This window comes from Oncorhynchus clarkii, chromosome 4 (genome assembly GCF_045791955.1).
Source record: "Oncorhynchus clarkii lewisi isolate Uvic-CL-2024 chromosome 4, UVic_Ocla_1.0, whole genome shotgun sequence".
NCBI lineage: Eukaryota > Metazoa > Chordata > Actinopteri > Salmoniformes > Salmonidae > Oncorhynchus > Oncorhynchus clarkii.
Window position 1 is genome coordinate 64,867,915 of NC_092150.1, and position 22,261 is coordinate 64,890,175.

At 47.4% G+C, this 22,261-nt stretch overlaps 1 protein-coding gene across 2 annotated transcripts in view; it reads left to right on the forward strand.

Moving 5' to 3' along the window:
- The window catches only part of LOC139407139 (centrosomal protein of 85 kDa-like), a 74,590-nt gene that overhangs the window by 45,787 nt on the left and 6,542 nt on the right, over window positions 1-22,261 (forward strand). For both annotated transcript variants that reach the window (XM_071150587.1, XM_071150586.1), the window contains 9 exons: window positions 10,415-10,500; window positions 13,804-13,921; window positions 14,017-14,250; window positions 16,112-16,264; window positions 17,117-17,271; window positions 17,402-17,519; window positions 17,630-17,680; window positions 17,901-18,008; window positions 20,012-20,195. In XM_071150587.1, the coding sequence (XP_071006688.1) occupies window positions 10,415-10,500; window positions 13,804-13,921; window positions 14,017-14,250; window positions 16,112-16,264; window positions 17,117-17,271; window positions 17,402-17,519; window positions 17,630-17,680; window positions 17,901-18,008; window positions 20,012-20,195 (1,207 nt within the window). The remainder of the gene's footprint in view (window positions 1-10,414; window positions 10,501-13,803; window positions 13,922-14,016; window positions 14,251-16,111; window positions 16,265-17,116; window positions 17,272-17,401; window positions 17,520-17,629; window positions 17,681-17,900; window positions 18,009-20,011; window positions 20,196-22,261) is intronic.

A 22,261-nucleotide genomic window follows, 5' to 3' on the forward strand; every position in this document is an offset into this window, starting at 1 on the left:
TCCTCTCCCCTTTCATTGTCTGGCCCTCTTAAAGAGTGCATGGCCCTGTTGGGCTGTAGTGTGGCACCTGGCCCCTCCCGGCCCCTCCTCGGCCCTCACATCAACAACACGATGATGTAGATGAGCAGCAGGCAGATGAGGATGAGGCTGAAGTTGACAAAGAGCTCCTGCATGTTCTGCCTGGCCTGGGGGGGCACGTCCACCGCCATGGAGGCTCTGCGGATGGCCGAGCGCATCGTGTGCTGCACCTTATCCATGCTGGGACTGGCTGGGCTCTGTGCGGTTGGGCGCTAAGCAGTGAGGGGCGAGAGCGTACTCTAGGACAGGTGGACAGAGGATAGAGAGTGGTGGCGGGCTGGTGACGGAGGGAGGTGAGAGGAGTGGTCCCGGTGCCCAGGGGTCTGGAGGAGCTGCGCTGGGGGGGGGGAGTGGCAGAGAAAGTGGAGTCAGTGAGGAAACAGGAAACAAAGAAATACCGTTAACGGAATCAGAATAACATTTTTAGTCACATTCAGTTTCCTTAACAATTGGTTCAACTGGAGGGCAAGATACCCCACCCATTCCCCTTCATGCCCAACGGTATGGCTGACCCTGTAAAACAACACATTTCACTGCAGCTGTCCAGTGTATGTTACAATACAACATCATTTAAAAAAAAAAAAATCTATATAATCAAACGGCACTCACTTTGGGGCCCCATAACCCCAGGCCTTATACTCAATCACAGATCTCCTATCCCCACTAAGTCTGCTCTCTAGTGTCACGTGTTTGCACAGCTCTGCCCCTCCTCTCAAGGTCAAAACAACCGAGACAGGAGGATAATGGAATGATAATAAAAATGGACTCCAACCTCCTGTCGTCTCCCATAATTCATTCCTCTCTATAAATGGCCGACTGGATTTGGCCGATCGTATCTGGGCTTATTCTGGGCTTATTATTTCTAAAAAAGGGAAACGGTTTTGTACTTTTCTCTCAATGGGGTTCATAAGTTGTGAGTCGGAAGCTAGGTTTGAAGAGATGTTTGTAACCTGGATGGTGGCGGTTTGGTATTCGTGGTGTATGTTACTTGTTTTTGTTGTCGTTGCATATTTTGGCGTATTTTAATGCTTAAATATTGTTGGGGTTTTTGAAGGATGCGATGCTTTAGCTCGATGATTTTATGTGGAATGTGTGTTTTCTGTGTACTGTGACAGCTTTCAACATCATAGAAATGAGAATCCCACTTCCCTGCTGGGTGTTTGACGACTCCAACATGGACGTGAGTAGGTGCTGTATGCGGTGTGCCCTTTCTGACTCCACCGCATTCCCTCTGGCGGAACATGGAAGGAAAAACCTGCTGGAGATCACACGCCTTATCGGAACGCAGAAGACTTCTAACTGGAGATGAAGCCATTCAAACCACCTCTAATCTCAGTGACGGTGAGGGTGCTGTTGGAGATATTACTGTGGCTAAAGCTGTCCTCCATTTTGGGTCGAGAATATACACACTGGGTTGTGATCGTCAGAGCAGCCCTGCTTCTCTCTAGTCCGCCCGCACAGGCCTTATCTCTTCTTCCAGAATCCTCTCTCCCTTCAGGGGCTCCTCAGTGACAGGCATGCCCAGGAAAGGTGAGGATCTGTGGGTCACTCTCCCAGCTTTGCCCCTGGTCCCTGCTGGTTCCCTGCCTCTCTGAGTCAGACTACCCATGGCCTGCTCCAGAGTAGAGGGGAGGGAGATGCAAGGCGAGGAGGCGGCCAGGCCCGCTGAAGACCTGCTGACAGCAGTTATCTGCCCGGCTCCAGCTATGTGCCAGCGGGTATTCTTAGGGCTGACCTTTGGCTATCTCAAAGAGGTGGAGTCCATTTCGACACTAGCCAAACCTAAGCCCCTCTTTAAAAACATCTCTCTGACCTGACCTCGTGAACACCACCCGTGTGGAGGGAGGGGAACTGCGCGTGCAAAGCATGGGCTGGGTGCAGTAGAGCGTGTGGATTTAATGGGTCAGGATGTAGATACGGAGGAATCTCGCTTGAGTCCTGATAATGAGTCTGTGAGGATTAAGGGCCTTCTGTCCACTATAGCATCAATCCATCTATGCTAAGAGATTATCTTTCTACACTTTTTGAGTCGTGTTGTTTTACGTTCTATTGTGGTTGAGAGGAACGCTAGGCCTGGTGTTCCAAGAAGATCACAGGAGCCCCCAGCCTAAAAGGAACTGGAGGGTTCTGGGTAAGAGGGGTTACTAGCGAATGACGTCGGAGCCCAGGCTGGCACAAACATACCTCCCTCACCCTGGTCACATGACACATGGTTTGCTTAACGCACCATGCCTTCAGCGATGAGTGGCAATCAAGCGGCATGTCAACACCAAATGCCCCCAAGCCTTCAGCTCTGGAGTGGTCAGGAGTTGTTCTCCTCATGTCAGGACAAGGGGATATGATAAGTTCATTAATAATAGCCTCTCCCCTGGCACTACTAAACATGTCACCATCTACTCAATCACTGCCCCCTGGGTTCACCCACCCACCCATTCAAGGGCATTCTGAAGGGAGGCCAAGGACACAGCAGGATGAAATGACAAACTAATAACAGCAGGATGAAATGCCAAACTAATAGAGGCTGTTGTTGAAACCCTATGGGGACGTTGTTTGGATTGTAAAACCCAAACCCGCCATTCCTCTTCATGAAAGAGTCCACATGGAGCGACGGAGTCAGTGGGGGAAAAACAAAGCCGAACATGAAATCGAATCGAACCTAAGAAGGAAATCCTTCTGAAACCTGGCAGAAGCGTTCACAGGCCAATAGTGTTCGTTTTTTTTTTCAGCTCTCTTGGCGTAGTTCCTGTGATAATGAGTCATCTGGAGGGAGAGGGAGGAAAGCTTTCAATGGGCTTGGCCCCCAGCGCTGAACTTTCCATGATGGCATCACACAGCAATGTACAGGGAACTGTGGGCATTGATTTGGATGTGTGGCTCAGGAGAGGGCATAAGTGAAATGTTATACAGTCCCAATTACGATACGCATAGCAGTGTGAACAATGGTCAGTTGCCAACCAGAAAATGTCTGTTCTATTCAAACAAAATATATCTTCATAACAGCCTCTTCCACCTGGTATTGAAATATAGGATTACAATGAATATGAGAATTGATTACCAGTAGATTCACTGCACTGAGGCAAGCTAGAGTGGGCCATTTTCATGATAAACCCATGTGATTTCCAGTTCTCTCCTCCAGTGTGTGGTTGGTTGGTTGGCAGTAACCTTTCCCTGTCTACAGACTCCCTTTTGTGTCCTGTCTGCTCATTTCAATCAATGCAAATTCCAGGCCTTTGCCAGATGCAAATGTGTGTGTTGTGGATAGGTCACGGCTAGCCTCTGATGTGTGTGTGCGAGCGTGCGCGCCGCTCTGTCTGTTTAGACAGGAGGACAGTTAAGTTCAGAACTGCTCCATCCTAAACATCAGGGTACCATTTGTCTCAGGATATAGCCTTCATAACAACACTATTGCGTATTGCAAGATCAATCATCGCTTGAGAGACACAAATACAGTTGCTTAGGTGTTTTGTGAGTCTTATCCGTCTGAACTATTAGTGCTTGACCTTGAATAAATGATATTTAGGGAATACTTTGGAGCCCCGCAGGAGTGCATTGTTATTAGTTTTGAGGTAATGTCGATATCGTCGTATAGCTGGAACAGTATTACAATATGGCTTTCTTTACAGCCTTTAAGTTTTTCATTCTCGCCAGGCCTGTGCACTTACCTGCTCCAGTAGAGTGGGTGGATAGATGGATGTTGATCTGGAGGTCACAGACCGTCTGGTGAGGAGGCTGGCAGAAAGGCTGTGGATCCAGCAGCAGCAGGCGAGGAGGCTCTCTGGCAGCACTCTGCACTACGTCACCTTGTTAATGGGAGGAAAAGCAGATGGGCGGAGAGTGGAGAGGAGAGAGGGAAGGGAGAGAGAGGGATGTAGCTGCCTGGGGGAGTGGCATCGCTGCTATGTGGTCTGTTCATCCGTCCATTTTGGAAGAGGAGGGCACGGATGGGCAGAGCGGGCAAGCGGCCTCCCCTCTCTCACCTGGCGTACTATAGATAGGCTAGTACCTCTCGTTCTGAACTGGGTCTCTCTCTTTCCGTCTGCTGGAGGACCTACACCATTTGAACCCTGAGGAGTTTGACCTGTGTGTCTTCACTGTCTCTGTCAGGTCATACTTAGTCATTCTGAAATGGCAAACACAGGCTGATTGTCAGTCCTGGAAGTGATGCACAGCCACAGCTGAAAAAGGACAATGTTGTGGTTGCTGTGTTTCTTTTCTCTCTCTGGAGAGTTTCCGAGAACGAATCGATCCTCCGCAACATCGCTTACCTGTTTCTTATTGAGAGTTTGTTCCCTTTCAGCTTTTCTGGCTTCCGTTGTGTGTGTGCTTCCTAACCCGCATAGACTCTGTTAGTTTGAAGGACTGTCTATTGCCGTTTCATGCAGTCAGTCCTCTATGTGTTCCTGACTGTATTAGAGGAAACACAGTGGCCATCAATCTCTCCAGGGGCTCTGAATCTGAACATCTTTCCTGTACAGTTTTCAGCCCCAAAACAGAAACAAATCCCTCCGCTCTTCCTTAAAAGGAGCGTTTAGCTGGGTCTTGACTCGATCAAAACAAGCTCAGAATAGTGCATTTTTTTTTATGGCCGTTGCTTTGAGGAAGGGCGACGGGGGGTGGGGGGCGACATACTTTGTCCCGGTCTTCTCTGGCTTGGGTGGTACTGTTCTTGGAACACCGAGCACGCCCTCCTGCGGTGGCACAGGTATGCCCACACAGGTGTCGGATGCCAACGGTCGGTGACCTTCATTAGAGGTTTAATGAAGCATTACAGTACATGCATTCATACACACACACACTCCATTCATACCTACTGTGTCTCTGCACGGCATACTCCCAAAGGCTCTCATCTGCGCCGTATCCATTACATGAGAGAGAACTTCTTCAATGCTCATAATCACCCTCTGCAGCGGTGCGTTAATCATGACCACAAACATTGACATTCTGAGACGGGGGGGGGAGAGAGATCCAACCAGCCACATCTATAATGGAAGCTGTTGATGTTGTTTAGTCTAAGCACAGCATGGGTCTCTCGTTAACTGTGGGCTTTGGGGTTAGTTGGAAACCTGTGTTCAGTGCATGTAGCAGCCATTTGTATGACTCAGACTTCCCTTTATGAAGGTGCGTAACAGGCTTGGTGGAGGTGGATCCCTTGCGGCTCGCTGAATAAAAGCGGTGGAATTATGGTGGAATTAAGTCCGTCAGAAAATGGTGTATCTGCAGACACACCTTCATTTCTTAGATCTACACCCCGAATGTATACCCGTCGCAAGACCCACTGCTTATTTATAAAACCCTCTTAGGCCTCACTCCCCCCTATCTGGGATACCTACTGCAGCCCTCATCCTTCACATACAACACCTGTTCTGCCAGTCACATTCTGTTAAAGGTCCCCAAAGCACACACATCCCTGGGTCGCTCGTCTTTTCAGTTCGCTGCAGCTAGCGACTTGGAACGAGCTGCAAAAAAAACACTCAAACTGGACAGTTTTATCTCCATCTCTTCATTCCCAAGACTGTGGCTGCTTCGCGTGATGTATTGTTGTCTCTACCTTCTTCCCCTTTGTGCTGTTGTCTGTGCCCAATAACATTTGTGCCATGGTTTGTGCTGCTGCCATGTTGTATTGCTACCATGTTGTTGTCATGTTGTGTTGCTACCATGTTGTTGTCATGTTGTGTTGCTACCATGCTGTGTTTTCATGTGTTGCTGCCATGCTATGTTGTCATCTTAGGTCTCTCTTTATGTAGTGTTGTGGTGTCTCTCTTGTCGTGATGTGTGTTTTGTCCTATAGTTTTACTTCTGGTAGGCCGTCATTGTAAATCAGAATTTGTTCTTAACTGACTTGCCTAGTTACATGAAGGTGAAATAAAACAGTTAAAAATGTAAAGGTAAAGTCCAATGCATTTCCAATGCTCAGATCACGGCAGTCCCAATGTATCCCCTCTAGGGTAGGAGAGGTGGAGGTGTGTGTCAGTGTGCAAGGCTGGGAGAAAGTGCTGAAAGCTGCACTGGAGGGCCCTGGGAGGAGGGCGGCAGGGGCGATAACGTTCTAGGAATTGGCAGCAGATTAGCTGTGCTATGTGATAGAGTGGCGCTCGCCTCGCCACGGCAGTAGCCAGGGGATATACAGAGACACTCAGAAAGAGGTAAAGAGAGAGAGAGAAAGGTGAGAGGAGCTAGAGAGAGAGAGAGAATATGGCTTGTCTCTCCTCCATATGGCCCCACCATACCACCGTATAGTATAATGAGTCAGCCTGCCTGCTTGCCTGCCTGTCAGGTCTCCAGGGCCCTCCTAGACGACCTCTCCAGCAGTGAGACAGAGAGATGGACAGAGAGAGCTACAGTTATTAGCCTGCTTGGCTCCCAGGTGTCATCTCCACAATAATTCATTGGGAACAAAGTTGTGTTGTTCCCAATGTGCCAGGTTCATTTTAATTGGTAACATAGATGCAGCTGAAACCAGCCCCAAAGCCAAATGCTGACCTCGACTGGTGATGTGGAGAGAGACGGGCTAGGCCATTTCTGTTGGAAAATTCGAAAATTAAACAAATTCTACTCAGTTTAAATGGACGCAATTACAGATTGTAGGGCTAAATCCAGGACTACAGTACACAATATGTAGGCCTAGTAGAAGTATGAGAAAGCTAATGAGAGATTTTGTAAATCTAGCTAGTGAGATGTAGTAGCAGTAGGTGCTAACGAGCTAGCAAGTCCACTTTAGGGCTAACCTGGGTCATAGCCGTTACATGTAACTCAAGCCTCGCTATGCTAACTAGCCAATAGCACCTTTGACCAGTGGGCCTAATAGATTTACAGTTTGCTGCTGAAATCGGATCTGATCCTTTAAATTAACTCTCCAGTGAAAATATCACTTTCAGAAGTTCATATTTTGTTAACTCATACCCAAATAATGTTGTTGACTCATCCTATACTCCTATTTGTCAAAACATAAAATGGAAGAAAAACACCCCGCCTCAAACTTGCATCTCAAACAGACCGTTTCTAAAATGCTTGCTATTTCCTGATAGAGTATGATGTCGTACTCCCGAGGAGGATGAGCTGGCCAATCAGCGGCCTAGAGGGCGATGTGCTGGCCAATCAGCGGTCTACACGCGTTCATATTTTTAACGACTGGTATACGCCCACACCATTCCAACACACAAAAGCTGCTTTTTAACATTCTTAATTGAAAACTATTTCACTCATATTGTAAGCAATAATTATAGGTCATATTTCATAAAAACGGGAAACACTGGACAGTTACTTTAAGCAATAAGCTCTGCCAGGAAGATAGTCTTTTGATACGATTAAAGACCACCTCCCAGTAAGAATGCTTTGAACTTGAAATACACTGGCGTATGTGGGACACATTATAAAAGATGATTCGGTTTCTGGTTCGTTAGTTTGGTGTGTGCATGCCTGTGTGTGCGTGTTTCCATCTTCCTGTGTGGTGCAGATGAATAAACCCAGCTCCCCAGGCATCTAAATGAAACTGTCTTGTCGTTTGGCATTTCAAGCGTTCAGCAGGCAGCAGCACAGGGTAATGTCTGGGTCTGTCTGGGAGCAGCTGTTGCTGTTACTGCATTTCAACTGTAATTGGTTGGAATGACTGTGTGGGGGAAGAAAGCGACAATATGGTCATTAGGCGGAACACTGAAAAACCTTGTTGCCGGACAACGGAGGTATACAGTATGCTCCGGCTCTAGGTCTAGTGACGACGTGAGGGAGCCTGATGGTCTAGGGCCTGGTGTTGGGAGTAAGCTTCCTCTAGGTCTAGTGACGACGTGAGGGAGCCTGATGGTCTAGGGCCTGGTGTTGGGAGTAAGCTTCCTCTAGGTCTAGTGACGACGTGAGGGAGCCTGATGGTCTAGGGCCTGGTGTTGGGAGTAAGCTTCCTCTAGGTCTAGTGATGACGTGAGGGAGCCTGATGGTCTAGGGCCTGGTGTTGGGAGTAAGCTTCCTCTAGGTCTAGTGACGACGTGAGGGAGCCTGATGGTCTAGGGCCTGGTGTTGGGAGTAAGCTTCCTCTAGGGCTGGTGTGCGGTATTAAACCAATGAAGAAAGAGTGTGTGGTGCATGGTGATAACATCACCCCTGCTGCGCCCATGGCCATGACCTCAGTCTGAAGGCGGTGGGTGTTGCTTTGTGTTGGGCTTTGCTATCAGCTGGTGGGGACAGCTATGCCCCAGATCAGTAATTCATCCCTAGTGTTAAAGTAAATTCCCCCCCCCCAGCGCAAGAGCCTCCGGCTGCATGGCGACAAACTAACTGCACCCCACCCACCCACCTTCTCTTAACATACTCTCTCTCGCTCGCTCAGTCTTCCTCGTTCTATAAACTTGGCAGGCAAGTGGACAGCCTCTCTTTCACCATTGATTCCCAGAGAAAGGCCTCCAGCGTACAATGCCATTTCATTTTTAGCACATGCTAATGTACAAACTTGACCGTCATTTTCATGAATTTTTTTTCATGCTGACTTCCGCTCCCTGAGTGGTGTTCCTGCTCCCTGAAGGCTGTAGTGGCAGTTTGACGCTCTGCTCTCCCCAGAGAGACACTGAGTGTCCTCTACACAGGCGACACCTCCTCAGTTTGTCGCGCTCGCGAATTTAGCTTGGGTTTAGACCAGCCTAAAACAAAAGAAAAGCCCATAAACCATCATGTGTGGTGATATTGTGATAAGAGGGCCGAAGGCAGCAGTGGGATCCAGAGTTCAGGCCTGTCCCTGTGGGCCCCACTGGCCTATCCTGTCTTACCCTGGCCTGTCCTGGCTTGGCCCCATCATACAGTGTTGTGGAAACTCCCCATGTTTCCCTCCAGCGTGTTGGTTGTCAGTGCAGCAGTGCCCCTACCTTTTTATTGGGGCTTTTTCTTAATATCTCCTGAGTTCTGCTGAGTTCTGAGAGCCCGTGTGTACTAGCTTATCGTACCAGGATACAGTGGACACATCTCTGCTTGTTTCTGCCCGCTGCTGTGGCCACAGTCACACAATGGTTTGTTAAAAATAGGCTAAGCTATGTGAAGTGGATCTGGAGTCAGGGACGGATGGATGTCTGCCAGTGGAGGCTGCCCAGGGGAGGACGGCTCATAACAATGGCTGGAACGGAGCGAATGGAATGGCATCAAACCATGTGTTTGATGTATTTGATACCATTACACTGATTTCCCTTCTAGCCATTACCACGAGCCCGTCCTCCCCAATTAAGGTACCACCGATCTCCTGTGATGTCTTCCTACCTTCGTTCCAGGTTAGGGTATGTGTGGGGGGAGTGGCAAAGCCTCACAGGAGGGGGTCTTTTTACCAGGGCTAGAGAGACCGAGAGAAGAGCTGTGCAGCTGATATCTAGGGCATTAATAGGATAAGTATTTTTAACCTGGTGGCAGGCAGGCAACTCAATGAACAGACAATAACCGAGGGGTTACACGCATCAGATAAGCAGAACGCAGTATGTGGTAATGGCTCTTGTGTCCAGGATCCATGTTATTGGTGTGCATTGTTTGTGCACATAGCGCCATAGCACCACCATACCATCCGTAACTAAGCCTGAATACAAGTCTGTTGTAGACACACTGTCCAGTCCACCATATTAGAATACCTATGGGATTCTTCAGGGTTTCACATGTGCTTGGAGGGTTTTACCATTTCTTTTGAGCTATAGAAATAAAGACTTAGATGTTGCAGCCTACCTAACCTTCAATCTCATGGAGACTGAGACCAGATTATTATAGTAAGGGACGTGTTCAGTAACTGAATTTGTCCAATAGGAACACCCATTTTCGTCTTTCCGATTCAAATTATTTTCCATTTCGTGCCTACTGAACGTGATCTGGCTGTCTCTGCTCTGTGCCCTGTGCCCTGTGCCCCTGTAGTAGTAGATTGTGAGGACATACCTGACCCATATCGTGATCCCTGTGACCGCTTCTTACCAGGGGCCCTGCAGTAGCCCAGCCATCTGGCACAGAGACCTTGTTATGCTATAGGAGATTAGTCACTCACTGATCCAATGTTGCAGTCTCTGCCCGCCCAAACGGCCCGTCCATGACACCCTGCCCACACTCCTGTATAGAGGAGGGCTATAAAGGATATACTGTTGGAATGTGTGAAGGCCCAGCGCATGCAGATAAGCTGTGGCTCATGTCTTTGTATAGAGGGACTACATTTAGGGTACACATGTGAAATGGCATTGGGCTCGTTGACTCTCTTGGTGTCCCTTAGTTAAATCTTTAGTTTGATTATAATGAAGATAATGACGACGATGACAAAGATGACAAACGATGCGGCTCTGCTTGCTTAGTAGATGTTAAGTGTGCTGACCGATGTGTGTGTGTGTTTCCTGTGCAGATGCTGGGCGGAGCCTCCCTTCCTGTGAACACGCTGGTGAAGATCAAAGAGGGCCTTCTGCGACAGAGAGAGCTGGAGATTGACAGGTCAGAAATGCACGGCACAGGACAGGGATGTTTAAAACCAGCAGAGGTGGAGTAGTGAGTCATCGGGCCAAGCAGGGGAGTTCATTGAGGCTGGAGAAAAAAAAACACCAAAACAATTCTAGGAGAAACACATCTGAATCTTGTTATTATATTGGGCGAAGGCCTCTGAGCAGCAAATGTACACAGTCGGACTGAGTCAGTATGTACAGTAGGGCAAAAAAGTATTTAGTCAGACACCAATTGTGCAAGTTCTCCCACTTAAAAAGATGAGAGGCCTGTAATTTTCATCATAGGTACACTTCAACTATGACAGACAAAATTTGAAAAATAATTCCAGAAATTCACATTGTAGGATTTTTAATGAATTCATTTGCAAATTATGGTGGAAAATAAGTATTTGATCACCTACAAACAAGCAAGATTTCTGGCTCTCACAGACCTGTAACTTCTTCTTTAAGAGGCTCCTCTGTCCTCCACTCGTTATCTGTATTAAAGGCACCTGTTTGAACTTGTTATCAGTATAAAAGACACCAGTCCACAACCTCAAACAAACTCCAAACTCCACTATGGCCAAGACCAAAGAGCTGTCAAAGGACAACAGAAACCAAATTGTAGACCTGTACCAGGCTGGGAAGACTGAATTTGCAATAGGTAAGCAGCTTGGTTTGAAGAAATCAACTGTGGGAGCAATTATTAGGAAATGGAAGACATCCCTCGATCTGGGACTCCACGCAAGATCTCAACCCATAGGGTCAAAATGATCACAAGAACGGTGAGCAAAAATCCCAGAACCACACGGGGGGACCTAGTGAATGACCTGCAGAGAGCTGGGGGGGACCAAAGTAACAAAGCCTACCATCAGTAACACACTACGCCGCCAGGGACTCAAATCCTGCAGTGCCAGACATGTCCCCCTGCTTAAGCCAGTACATGTCCAGGCCCGTCTGAAGTTTGCTAGAGAGCATTTGGATGATCCAGAAGAAGATTGGGAGAATGTCATATGGTCAGATGAAACCAAAATGGAACTCATCGTGTTTGGAGGACAAAGAATGCTGAGTTGCATCCAAAGAACACCATACCTACTGTGAAGCATGGGGGTGGAAACATCCTGCTTTTGGGCTGTTTTTCTCCAAAGGGACCAGGATGACTGATCCGTGTAAAGGAAAGAATGAATGGGGCCATGTATCATGAGATTTTGACTGAAAACCTCCTTCCATCAGCAAGGGCATTGAAGATGAAATGTGGCTGGGTCTTTCAGCATGACAATGATCCCAAACACACCGCCCGGGCAAGGAAGGAGTGGCTTCGTAAGAAGCATTTCAAGGTCCTGGAGTGGCCTAGCCAGTCTCCAGGTCTCAACCCCATAGAAAATCTTTGGAGGGAGTTGAAAGTCCGTGTTGCCCAGCAACAGCCCCAAAACATCACTGCTCTAGAGGAGATCTGCATGGAGGAATGGGCCAAAATACCAGCAACAGTGTGTGAAAACCTTGTGAAGACTAACAGAAAACGTTTGACCTCTGTCATTGCCAACACAGGGTATATAACAAAGTATTGAGATAAACTTTTGTTATTGACCAAATACTTATTTTCCACCATAATTTGCAAATAAATTCATAAAAAATCCTACAATGTGATTTTCTGGATTTTTTTGGTCATTTTGTCTGTCATAGTTGAAGTGTACCTATGATGAAAATTACAGGCCTCTCTCATCTTTTTAAGTGGGAGAACTTGCACAATTGGTGGCTGACTAAATACTTTTCTGCCCCACTGTACCTCATTATATTCCAGCACGGTGTCTGATGCGGTTCGCCACATCGGAAGGAAAAAAACATTCCGTGAGGGTCCCTTCTGGTTGTCGTTGCCCAGTGGAAAGTTAGAGCACTACAGTCTCTCAGTCTCTGACATCCTTTATTCATTTCTATGGGCCACACACTGTCACTGTCAACCCAGCCGAGGCATGTACACACACACACACACACACACACACACACACAGTCACTGTCAACCCAGCCGAGGCATGTACACACACTGTCACGGTCAACCCAGCCGAGGCATCTACACACACACACAGTCACTGTCAACCCAGCCGAGGCATGTACACACACACACACACACACACACACACACACACACACACACACAGTCAACCCAGCCGAGGCATGTACACACACACACACACACTTTTTCAATGACCTTGAGCAGATGTCTGTGTGGCGGCATGTCGGCCACACGCGTCCGAGGTGTCCCCTTTCAGAGTGGCAGGCTGGCGCTGACAGGACAAGCTGGGCAGTGCCAGGGGAGGGGAGTGAACAGCACAGGGTCACCCACCCACCCTGAGGTTACTGCAGGAAATACAGGCAGAGACACAGAGGAGGCACACAGCACACAGACACTACCCAGAGGTTACTGCAGGAAATGCAGGCAGAGACACAGAGGAGGCACACAGCACACAGCACACAGACACCACCCTGCCACATCCACACGTGGACTGGTATGACATTTAAAAGGCCGGACCCACTTTGAACTGGAGAGATCAATCTAGCACACTCAATATCCTGGCCAACTGGTGTTATTGTGAATACGACAACATGCTGTGTGCATTAGATGGGATGAACAGTTTCCTAACGTTATGTAATTGTTCATGAGTTGAGTTAGCAGCAGGCTGGTCAAGGTGTTACATTTCTCAGTTGTGAGCCTCGTTATTGAATGTCTCCATCAATTGTGACTGAAATGAATGAGAAAACGGGCAAATTTCACCACCAGGTGGCAGTCGAAAGCAAACCTAAACACCAAGCATTTAGTATTCCAATCTCGATCCGGTAGCATTTATCAACGCGCCCCTTTTTATTCTGCTGAAAGGCAGAAAATGTCAAAGCAAAGAGACAGGTATTTAGGAGCTGACTATAAATATGACTCTTTATTTTCAGGGCGGGGTTTAGGGGGAGGAAATTGTGCCTGCCTCATCGGGATAGCATGTAGCCAGCTGGCCCACCCTTCACAAGAGAGAAATATTAGATTTAAGTGATCTACACTGAGTCAAACTGCCTTATTATATAGTATTATTATATATGGTCCTATATGCTCCACATTGATTGGCCTGTTGGCTGTGTGTTTCTGTTTTACTGCCAGCCTGTGTAATATTCACCACGGAGAGAGGTGGCGCTGTGTGTGACCATTGCGTATTTGAATGTGTACCTCGTTTTTTTCTTTATGTGTTCGTATTACCTGGGATATCAGCATGGCTGCTTCTGCTACACATTGTGGTGTATTGCTGACATTCTACGTCGGATGTGTGTTTTCCAGACAGAAGCAGCAGATCCTACAGCTCCACGCTCGGATCAGGGAGAACGAGCTGAAAGCGCAACAGGTCCTCCAGAGCCAGAAGGGGCGCTGTGACGACCCCTGTCTACTCAAAGCTAAGGTAATAAAGCCTCACCGACACAGTGACATCTCAACTGGCCGTCTGGAGCTCTTTGAAAGACTGACAACTCATGTCTATCCTCCCCTCTTTTCCAGGAGTCTCCATATGACAGCCCAGTGGCTCAGTCACACCCCCAGCTCCATCTGCAGCTCCACCCCCAGCACCAGCTCCAGCCCCAGGTCCCAGACAGGATGAGCCCTCTGTGCTGTGACAACGGGGAGCTGGGCCGTAAGCTGGCCGCTGCAGAGCTGGAGGTCATCCACCTCAACGAGTTCCTCAAACAGAACACCCAGAAATACACAGAGGACATCAAGAAGCTGGAGGATAAGGTGGGCAATGGGCATATTACACAGATCAACCCTAACCCCAGCCACAACCCTAACCCTAGTTTATTGTCTACACCCCGGATCAACCCTAACCCCAGCCACAACCCTAACCCTAGTTTATTGTCTACACCCCGGATCAACCCTAACCCCAGCCACAACCCTAACCCTAGTTTATTGTCTACACCCCGGATCAACCCTAACCCCATCCACAACCCTAACCCTAGTTTATTGTCTACACCCCGGATCAACCCTAACCCCAGCCACAACCCTAACCCTAGTTTATTGTCTACACCCCGGATCAACCCTAACCCCATCCACAACCCTAACCCTAGTTTATTGTCTACACCCCGGATCAACCCTAACCCCAGCCACAACCCTAACCCTAGTTTATTGTCTACACCCCGGATCAACCCTAACCCCAGCCACAACCCTAACCCTAGTTTATTGTCTACACCCCGGATCAACCCTAACCCCAGCCACAACCCTAACCCTAGTTTATTGTCTACACCCCGGATCAACCCTAACCCCATCCACAACCCTAACCCTAGTTTATTGTCTACACCCCGGATCAACCCTAACCCCAGCCACAACCCTAACCCTAGTTTATTGTCTACACCCCGGATCAACCCTAACCCCAGCCACAACCCTAACCCTAGTTTCTTGTCTACACCCCGGATCAACCCTAACCCCAGTCCAACCCTAACCCTAGCTTCATGTCTACACCCCGGATCAACCCTAACCCCAGCCTCATCCACAACCCTAACCCTGGCTTCATGTCTACACCCCAGCCTCATCCACAACCCTAACCCTAGCTTCATGTCTACACCCCAGCCTCATCCACAATCCTAACCCTAGCTTCATGTCTGCTCCCCGGATCAACCCTAACCCCAGCCTCATCCACAACCCTAACCCTAGCTTCATGTCTACACCCCAGCCTCATCCACAACCCTAACCCTAGCTTCATGTCTACACCCCAGCCTTATCCACAACCCTAACCCTAGCTTCATGTCTATACCCCGGATCAACCCTAACCCCAGCCTCATCCACAACCCTAACCCTAGATTCATGTCTACACCCCGGATCAACCCTAACCCCAGCCTCATCCACAACCCTAACCCTAGCTTCATGTCTACACCCCGGATCAACCCTAACCTCATCCACAACCCTAACCCTAGTTTCATGTCTATACCCCGGTTCTGCCACAACCCCAGCCTCATCCACAACCCTAGTTTCATGTCTATACCCCGGATCAACCCTAACCCCAGCCTCATCCACAACCCTAACCCTGGCTTCATGTCTACACCCCAGCCTCATCCACAACCCTAACCCTAGCTTCATGTCTACACCCCGGATCAACCCTAACCCCAGCCTCATCCACAACCCTAACCCTGGCTTCATGTCTACACCCCAGCCTCATCCACAACCCTAACCCTAGCTTCATGTCTACACCCCAGCCTCATCCACAACCCTAACCCTAGCTTAATGTCTACACCCCGGATTAACCCTAACCCCAGCCTCATCCACAACCCTAACCCTAGCTTCATGTCTACACCCCAGCCTCATCCACAACCCTATCCCTAGCTTCATGTCTACACCCCGGATCAACCCTAACCCCAGCCTCATCCACAACCCTAACTTCATGTCTACACCCCGGATCAACCCCAGCCTCATCCACAACCCTAACTTCATGTCTATACCCCGGATCAGCCACAACCCCAGCCTCATCCACAACCCTAACTTCATGTCTATACCCCGGATCAGCCACAACCCTAACTCTAGCTTGATGTGTACACCCCTGGAACACTTAACCTAGCCACAACCCCAACCCTAATGAATGTAATCAACCCTCTACCCCGCCCTCCAGATGAAGACGCGTGACCGCTACATCAACAGCCTGAAGAAGAAGTGTCAGCGGGAGAGTGAGCAGAACCAGGAGAAGCAGCAGAGGATAGAAACCCTGGAGAAGTACCTGGCTGACCTGCCTTCCCTGGATGAGGTCCAGACCCAGGCCCAGCAGGTAGAGACCCTGTCCAGCCACAGGATCACCTCAGGGGGTCCCGTTTGCCTGGCATCTCCGCTAGCATCTCCGCTAGAATCTCTGCTATGCTTCTTAGTCATTTGATGGCTATGTTAGAAAATACCCCCAAAATGATTAGAGAGTACATGAGCTAGCCTGTATGGTCTTGATTTAGTTTCAGGGTTAAGATTTAGCTTAAAGGCCAGGTTCATGTGAGGGTTAAAGGTTAAGGTTATTGGTTGAAATTGGATTTGTGGTCACTGGTCAGAAAGCTCCTTATGTCTACCCCCTCTAGCATGGCCAGACAGTGAGCCCCAGCTAGCGTCTCTGCTAGCTAGCGTCTCAGACGCTACAGTAACACCTGGTAATGGAGCGGAGGCGTCTCTTCATTACAGCTCTTTAATCCCATTAGACCTGATTAGATCAGCCATTTCAGGCTGCATTAATGGTAGTCCTAGAGGGGAAAGAGGAGGAGGCAGGGGAGTTCATACTGTCAATTAACAGCAAGTGTCTGTTAATAACCTCTGATCAACCTTAAGATAATATGTATCCTATTGTGCTTGCCCTGTCTATCTGAACTGTAATGATAATTAAATCATCGTCAACCTGCTTTGTGTAAATTTCTTCAAGACAATTAATGAGATTCAATTTGGTAATCGTTATCGTGTAATACACCATTTTACCACCAGAGGTCAATAAGAACCAGACAATTAAGTCAATGTAAATTTCATAGTGTGGGTTTGTGTGCACTAAACTGGTGTGTATGGTTCGGTGAGTCTTATCTAGTTGTGTTTGCCTGTTTGTGTATGTACAGTCCTAATGTTCTGTTCATGTGCTGCGTGTGTTTATCAGCTGGAGGAGAGTCAGGGGAAGGCCCAGGGCCTGCAGGACACAGTGGCTCGTCTGGAGAAAAACCTGGAGGAAGGCCGCACCGTGCTGCAGGAGAAAGAGGACCTGATTGAGACCCAGTGCAAGAGGGAGAAGGAGCTGGTGGCTGCTGTGCAGAGGTATGACCAAGGAATAGAAATGCAATATGTTTTTTAATTGTCACAGTGCGTTTCAAACAGAGCTGGTTAGCTGTGGTTGTGTTGATGACAGACGGTGCCCTAACGTTGTGTCGCTCTCTGGTTCCCCCAGCCTGCAGGAGAAGGTGGAGCAGTGTCTTGAGGACGGCGTACGGCTCCCCATGCTGGACCTAAAGCAGCTGGAGGTAGAGAACGCAAGACTACAGGAACAGCAAGCCACCACCAGCAAGGTCAGACGCAGAATGCACACACACACACACAGACACACACACAGGGTCATTCAGAGTGCTGAGTCTTGACAGCTACCAGATGTTTACGATTCCGCTCTGCTCTTTTTCAGCTGATAGACAATCAGAAGAACCAGATAGAAAAACTCACCCTTGAGCTGACGGTAAGCCCTATTATTAGACTGTATTTGGGTCAACAATATGCTTCAATCAGGTGCTATTGTCGTCTAGTAGTTGTCATGTTGTGTGTCTGTCCTTGAGTGTGTCTGTGAGTGGTGATGATGATGATGTTTAAGAAGAGGATGATGATCAGTCATCGCTGTCATCAGTGCATCGTACAGCATAGTGGGCGTTTCATGCGATGGTTGTCTTGTTCTGCTGCAGGCTGTAGAGCAGAGGCTGCAGAAGGAGCGATGTCTCTCCCAAGAGCTCCAGCAACAGCTGCAGGAGAAGGACGAGGCCCTGGATGCCTTTTCCTGCACCCTCCACCAGGTAACCAGCCCCTCGCTGATGAGCCTCGTGCAGACACTCCGAAAACACTAACTACAAACGTGTACGTCGCAAAGTAGAATTGTTCTCGGGAGCAAACAATGAGCGGACATTTCTTAAGCCCCTTATACCTGCCGCTAACACGCGTCCTGATCGTTTACTATAAGTTTACACTTATGGAGACCTGATCAAAATCAGTTCACAATGGGCCTTTTAAAATTGTCTACTCCTGTCTAAGAATGTGGGCACAATCAAAATGAGGACAAGATCAGGACAAAGGACGCATGTTAGAACCTAGGGTAGATTGGAGTATCTCTCACTCTCTCACACACACCCACATCCTGTCAGACAGTAGCTCTGTCCCAGGTTTAGCTGGTGATGGAGAGGTCCATTCACCCCCATTATGTTCCACTAGTGACCCTTTTTGTCCTCATATCTTTTCATAGCAGCCAAATCATGAATAACCCAATATGGCCCCTCCAGCTCCCACCACTACCACACTATTAGAATTCATGGTGTCATTCTTCACCTCCCCCACCCGTCTCAAGGTGAGGACGAGCCCGGCGATGAAAGGTCTGAATTCATGCATGTGACAGCCGGGCGGGCAGAAGAGGGCGGGAACACGTGTGTGTGTGTCTCCTGTACAGAGGAGAGGTAGAGAGCACACACACACACACACACACACACACACACGTGGCTGGCGCGGCAGCACCATACATTATCCCACTGACAGGGACACAAGAGGCAATTATCAGCTGGAAGATTCCCCGGCTCGGCTCCCACAAAGGGAGGTCGCTGGTTTGGAGAGAGAGAGAGAGAGAGAGGGAGGGAGGGAGGGAGGGGAGGATGGAGTGTTGCCTGGCTTCGACTACTCAAAGGGCTGTCGGCGCAGGGACGATGAGATATGACAAGATGAGATGAGTCTGTGTGGTGTGTCTAGTATGGGTGGTTTTAACTCCACTGCTCTATGGAGGCTGGGTCTTAAGCGGCACACTATGTCCCCAGCAGCGTGCAGAAAGAATGACAGGGGAGGAGGGAAATTTGACTCCAGGCAACAACAAGTGGTATGCGCCTTTGGGTGTGAAACTGAGATGAAAGAGTTTTTTTTTTGTTTTTGTGGTGATACGGCCTCCATCTTGGAAGAGCAGGATCTTGGATAATCGGTCCTAAAATGACAACTACTATTACCTTTCTGTCCCCTTGGTGGGTGTTTGTGTTACTATGATGCCTCGTTATCCTGTTGAGGGATGGTGATTATTATTCCAGACTACATGGTATTCTGTGAGACATTTGGAGAGACTCATTTTAAAGTGTCTTATTTCAACTATTCTGGTTCAAAGCAGAACCAATGAGAGGCTGTGCAAGTGTTGATGATCCTCCCAGGTTACAAAGGAGTGTAAACACACAAATACTCACACACTCCGCTTTAGACACTGCCTGCCAGCGGCAGTTCTCACTTCTTCATTTCTCTCTCAAATGCAGTTTCATCCAAAAATACACTCTCTGGAGCCCTAATGGACAAATCCATTTCTGTTTCGAAATAATAGCGCGGCTGTCATGTTATGATAAGAAAAAGTTATCAAATTGTATTGGTCACAAACACATATTTAGCAGATGTTATTGCAGGTCCGTGAAATGCTTGTGTTCCTATTGTGAGCGACTAAACTCCCTTCTCTAGCCATTTACACTATGTTGTTGTTATTAATGCATTGTGGCAGTGACAGAGAACAACAACGACGCTTTTAAGCAGAGCAAAGAATTTTGCCAATTTGTGTTTCAATTCAGCAACACTTTATCTACTTTGAACTGGCTCAAAATCCTATTTAATATTGGGGCGGATTTAATGGGTTTTACATTAATTTAATGAACACTCCAGAGCTCTGCTGCATTAGTGTCAGCGTTTAATAATAAACCCAGTGTGGATATCTAAGCTAAGTGTGTGTGTTCCACTGTGTGTGTGTTCTAAGTGTGTGTGTTCCACTGTGTGTGTGTGTGTATTCCTACAGAACCGAAGGCAGGTGGAGGAGGGCGTGGTGGTACGTCAGGGCAGCGGGGGCCAAGGCCCCGAAGCCGGGCCCTTACTTAAGGAGATGTCCCTGTGTTTGCTGGACCTCAAGGCCCTCTGTAGTATCCTCACCCAGAGGGCCCAGGGCAAGGAGCCTAACCTGGCACTGCTACTGGGCATCAAATGTAAGTACATCTGTCTAGATCAAACCTCTCTGCATACACACACCTCCACCCAAACTACTGCCTTATCCAAAATAGGCTTGGGCGGTATACCGTACGGTACACTGGGGTATTTGGAAATAGCCATGGGATGTTGTTTCAATACATTTAATACCATTAAAGCTATTTTTTCACTTTTTAAGTAAATAACTGCAGTCAACTTGTGCAATCCGTTAGGAGATAAAGCAGATCACATTCTTCATTTCACCTGTCACATTATTTTACATTATGAAGCTCACCGTAGTTCCCGAGAACAGTTGAGCCAGTCATGTGTTTGTTTGTAAATAGCACAACGGGAGAAAGCAGAAACAGGTGAGTCCAGCTGTGTATTGACAGGAGTCACGTTTCCTATTGAAAGTCATGTTTTTTTTCTCTTCAATAGGATCCGTGGCCTGCAACTATAGTTTTCCTTCACATAAAATGCATTAGTGCAACACATTTGGCATAAAATAGCTTAATTTTCATCAGATGAAAAGTGCAACGCTATTTGGCTGGCAGCCACAAAAGTAAACGAGCTAACAATGAAAAAGCAAGGTCTTTTGCAAAAACGATGCATGGCCATCATATTTCTAATGTTTATCATAGAAAGAACGTAGCCTGCTAAATTTCCTAATGTTTTGCTCAAAGGTAATCTTGCATTATACCCGGAGAACAGTAGCCTACACTAAACATTTCCAGAGATGCAAAAATCCTGGCGAAATGCATAGCACACAGAATAAAGAAGGTTTTACCAGATATTGTTCCTCCTGATCAGACATGTTTTTTTACATGGACGATATCTTGGAGATAATGTACAACGGTTACTTGAAACAATTGAACATTATGAAACATTAACGATACCAGGCCTTATCTTCATAGCAGATTTTGGAAATGTGTTTGATAAAGTACGACTACAATTTATATATAAATGCCTGGATTACTTTAATTTTGGTGAATCTCTTATACAATAATGGGTTAAAGTTATGTATAGCAACCCCAGATGTAAAATAGTAAACAATGGTTACTTCTCAGAAAGTATTGAGCTTTTAAGAGGAGTAAAACAAGGCTGTCCGTTGTCTCCATATCTATTTATAATAGCCATGGAAATGCTAGTTATTAAAATTAGATCCATCAAGAACATCAAGAGGTTAGAAATCCAGGGGATAAAAACAAAAGTGTCCATGTATGTTGATGATTGAAGTTTTCTTAAGTCGCAAACTTGAATGTACGTTTGTTTATGTGTAACTCTGTGTTGTTGTTTTTGTCACACTGCTTTGCTTGATCTTGGCCGTTGAAAAGTTGAAAATGAAAACTTGTTCTCAACTGGCCTACCTGGTTAAAAAAGGTGAAATAATAAATAAATAAATCTGGATCCCTGCAAAGTCTCATTGAAGATCTTGATCACTTTTCTAGCCTCTCTGGATTAAAACCTAATTATGACAAGTTTGGGATTTTTTTTTGCCTTTATTTAACTAATCAAGTCAGTGTACCATATTACGTATTGCTGGAAATGCAGGAAATTTAGGTTGAAGTTGAATTGAACAGTATAGAACAATCCGAATGGAGACCCATTGAAATAATTTTGAATATATGTGTTGCCACCCTAGGGTCATGCACTACTCATAAAGCACATTTAGAACTTTTATTAATCAAAACATAAAATACCGTCAAAAATGTGAAAAATACCATGATATGATATTTTAGCCATATCGCCCAGCCCTACAAGCAAGTCTCTTCTTATTATTGGTGTCCTTTTTTTGCAGCAATTTAACAATGAAAGCCTGATTCACACAGTTTCCTCTGAGCAGTTGATGTTGAGATGTGTCTGTTACTTGAACTCTGTTATTTGGGCTGCAATATCTGAGGCTGGTATTGGGGTGACGCACAATTGGTGACGCACAATTGGCCTAGTGTCGTCCGGGTTAGGGATGGTTTGGCCGGTAGGGATATCCTTGTCTCATCGCGCACCAGCAACTCCTGTGGCGGGCCGTGCACAGTGCGCGCTAGCCAAGGTAGCCAGGTGCACGGTGTTTCCTCCGACACATTGGTGC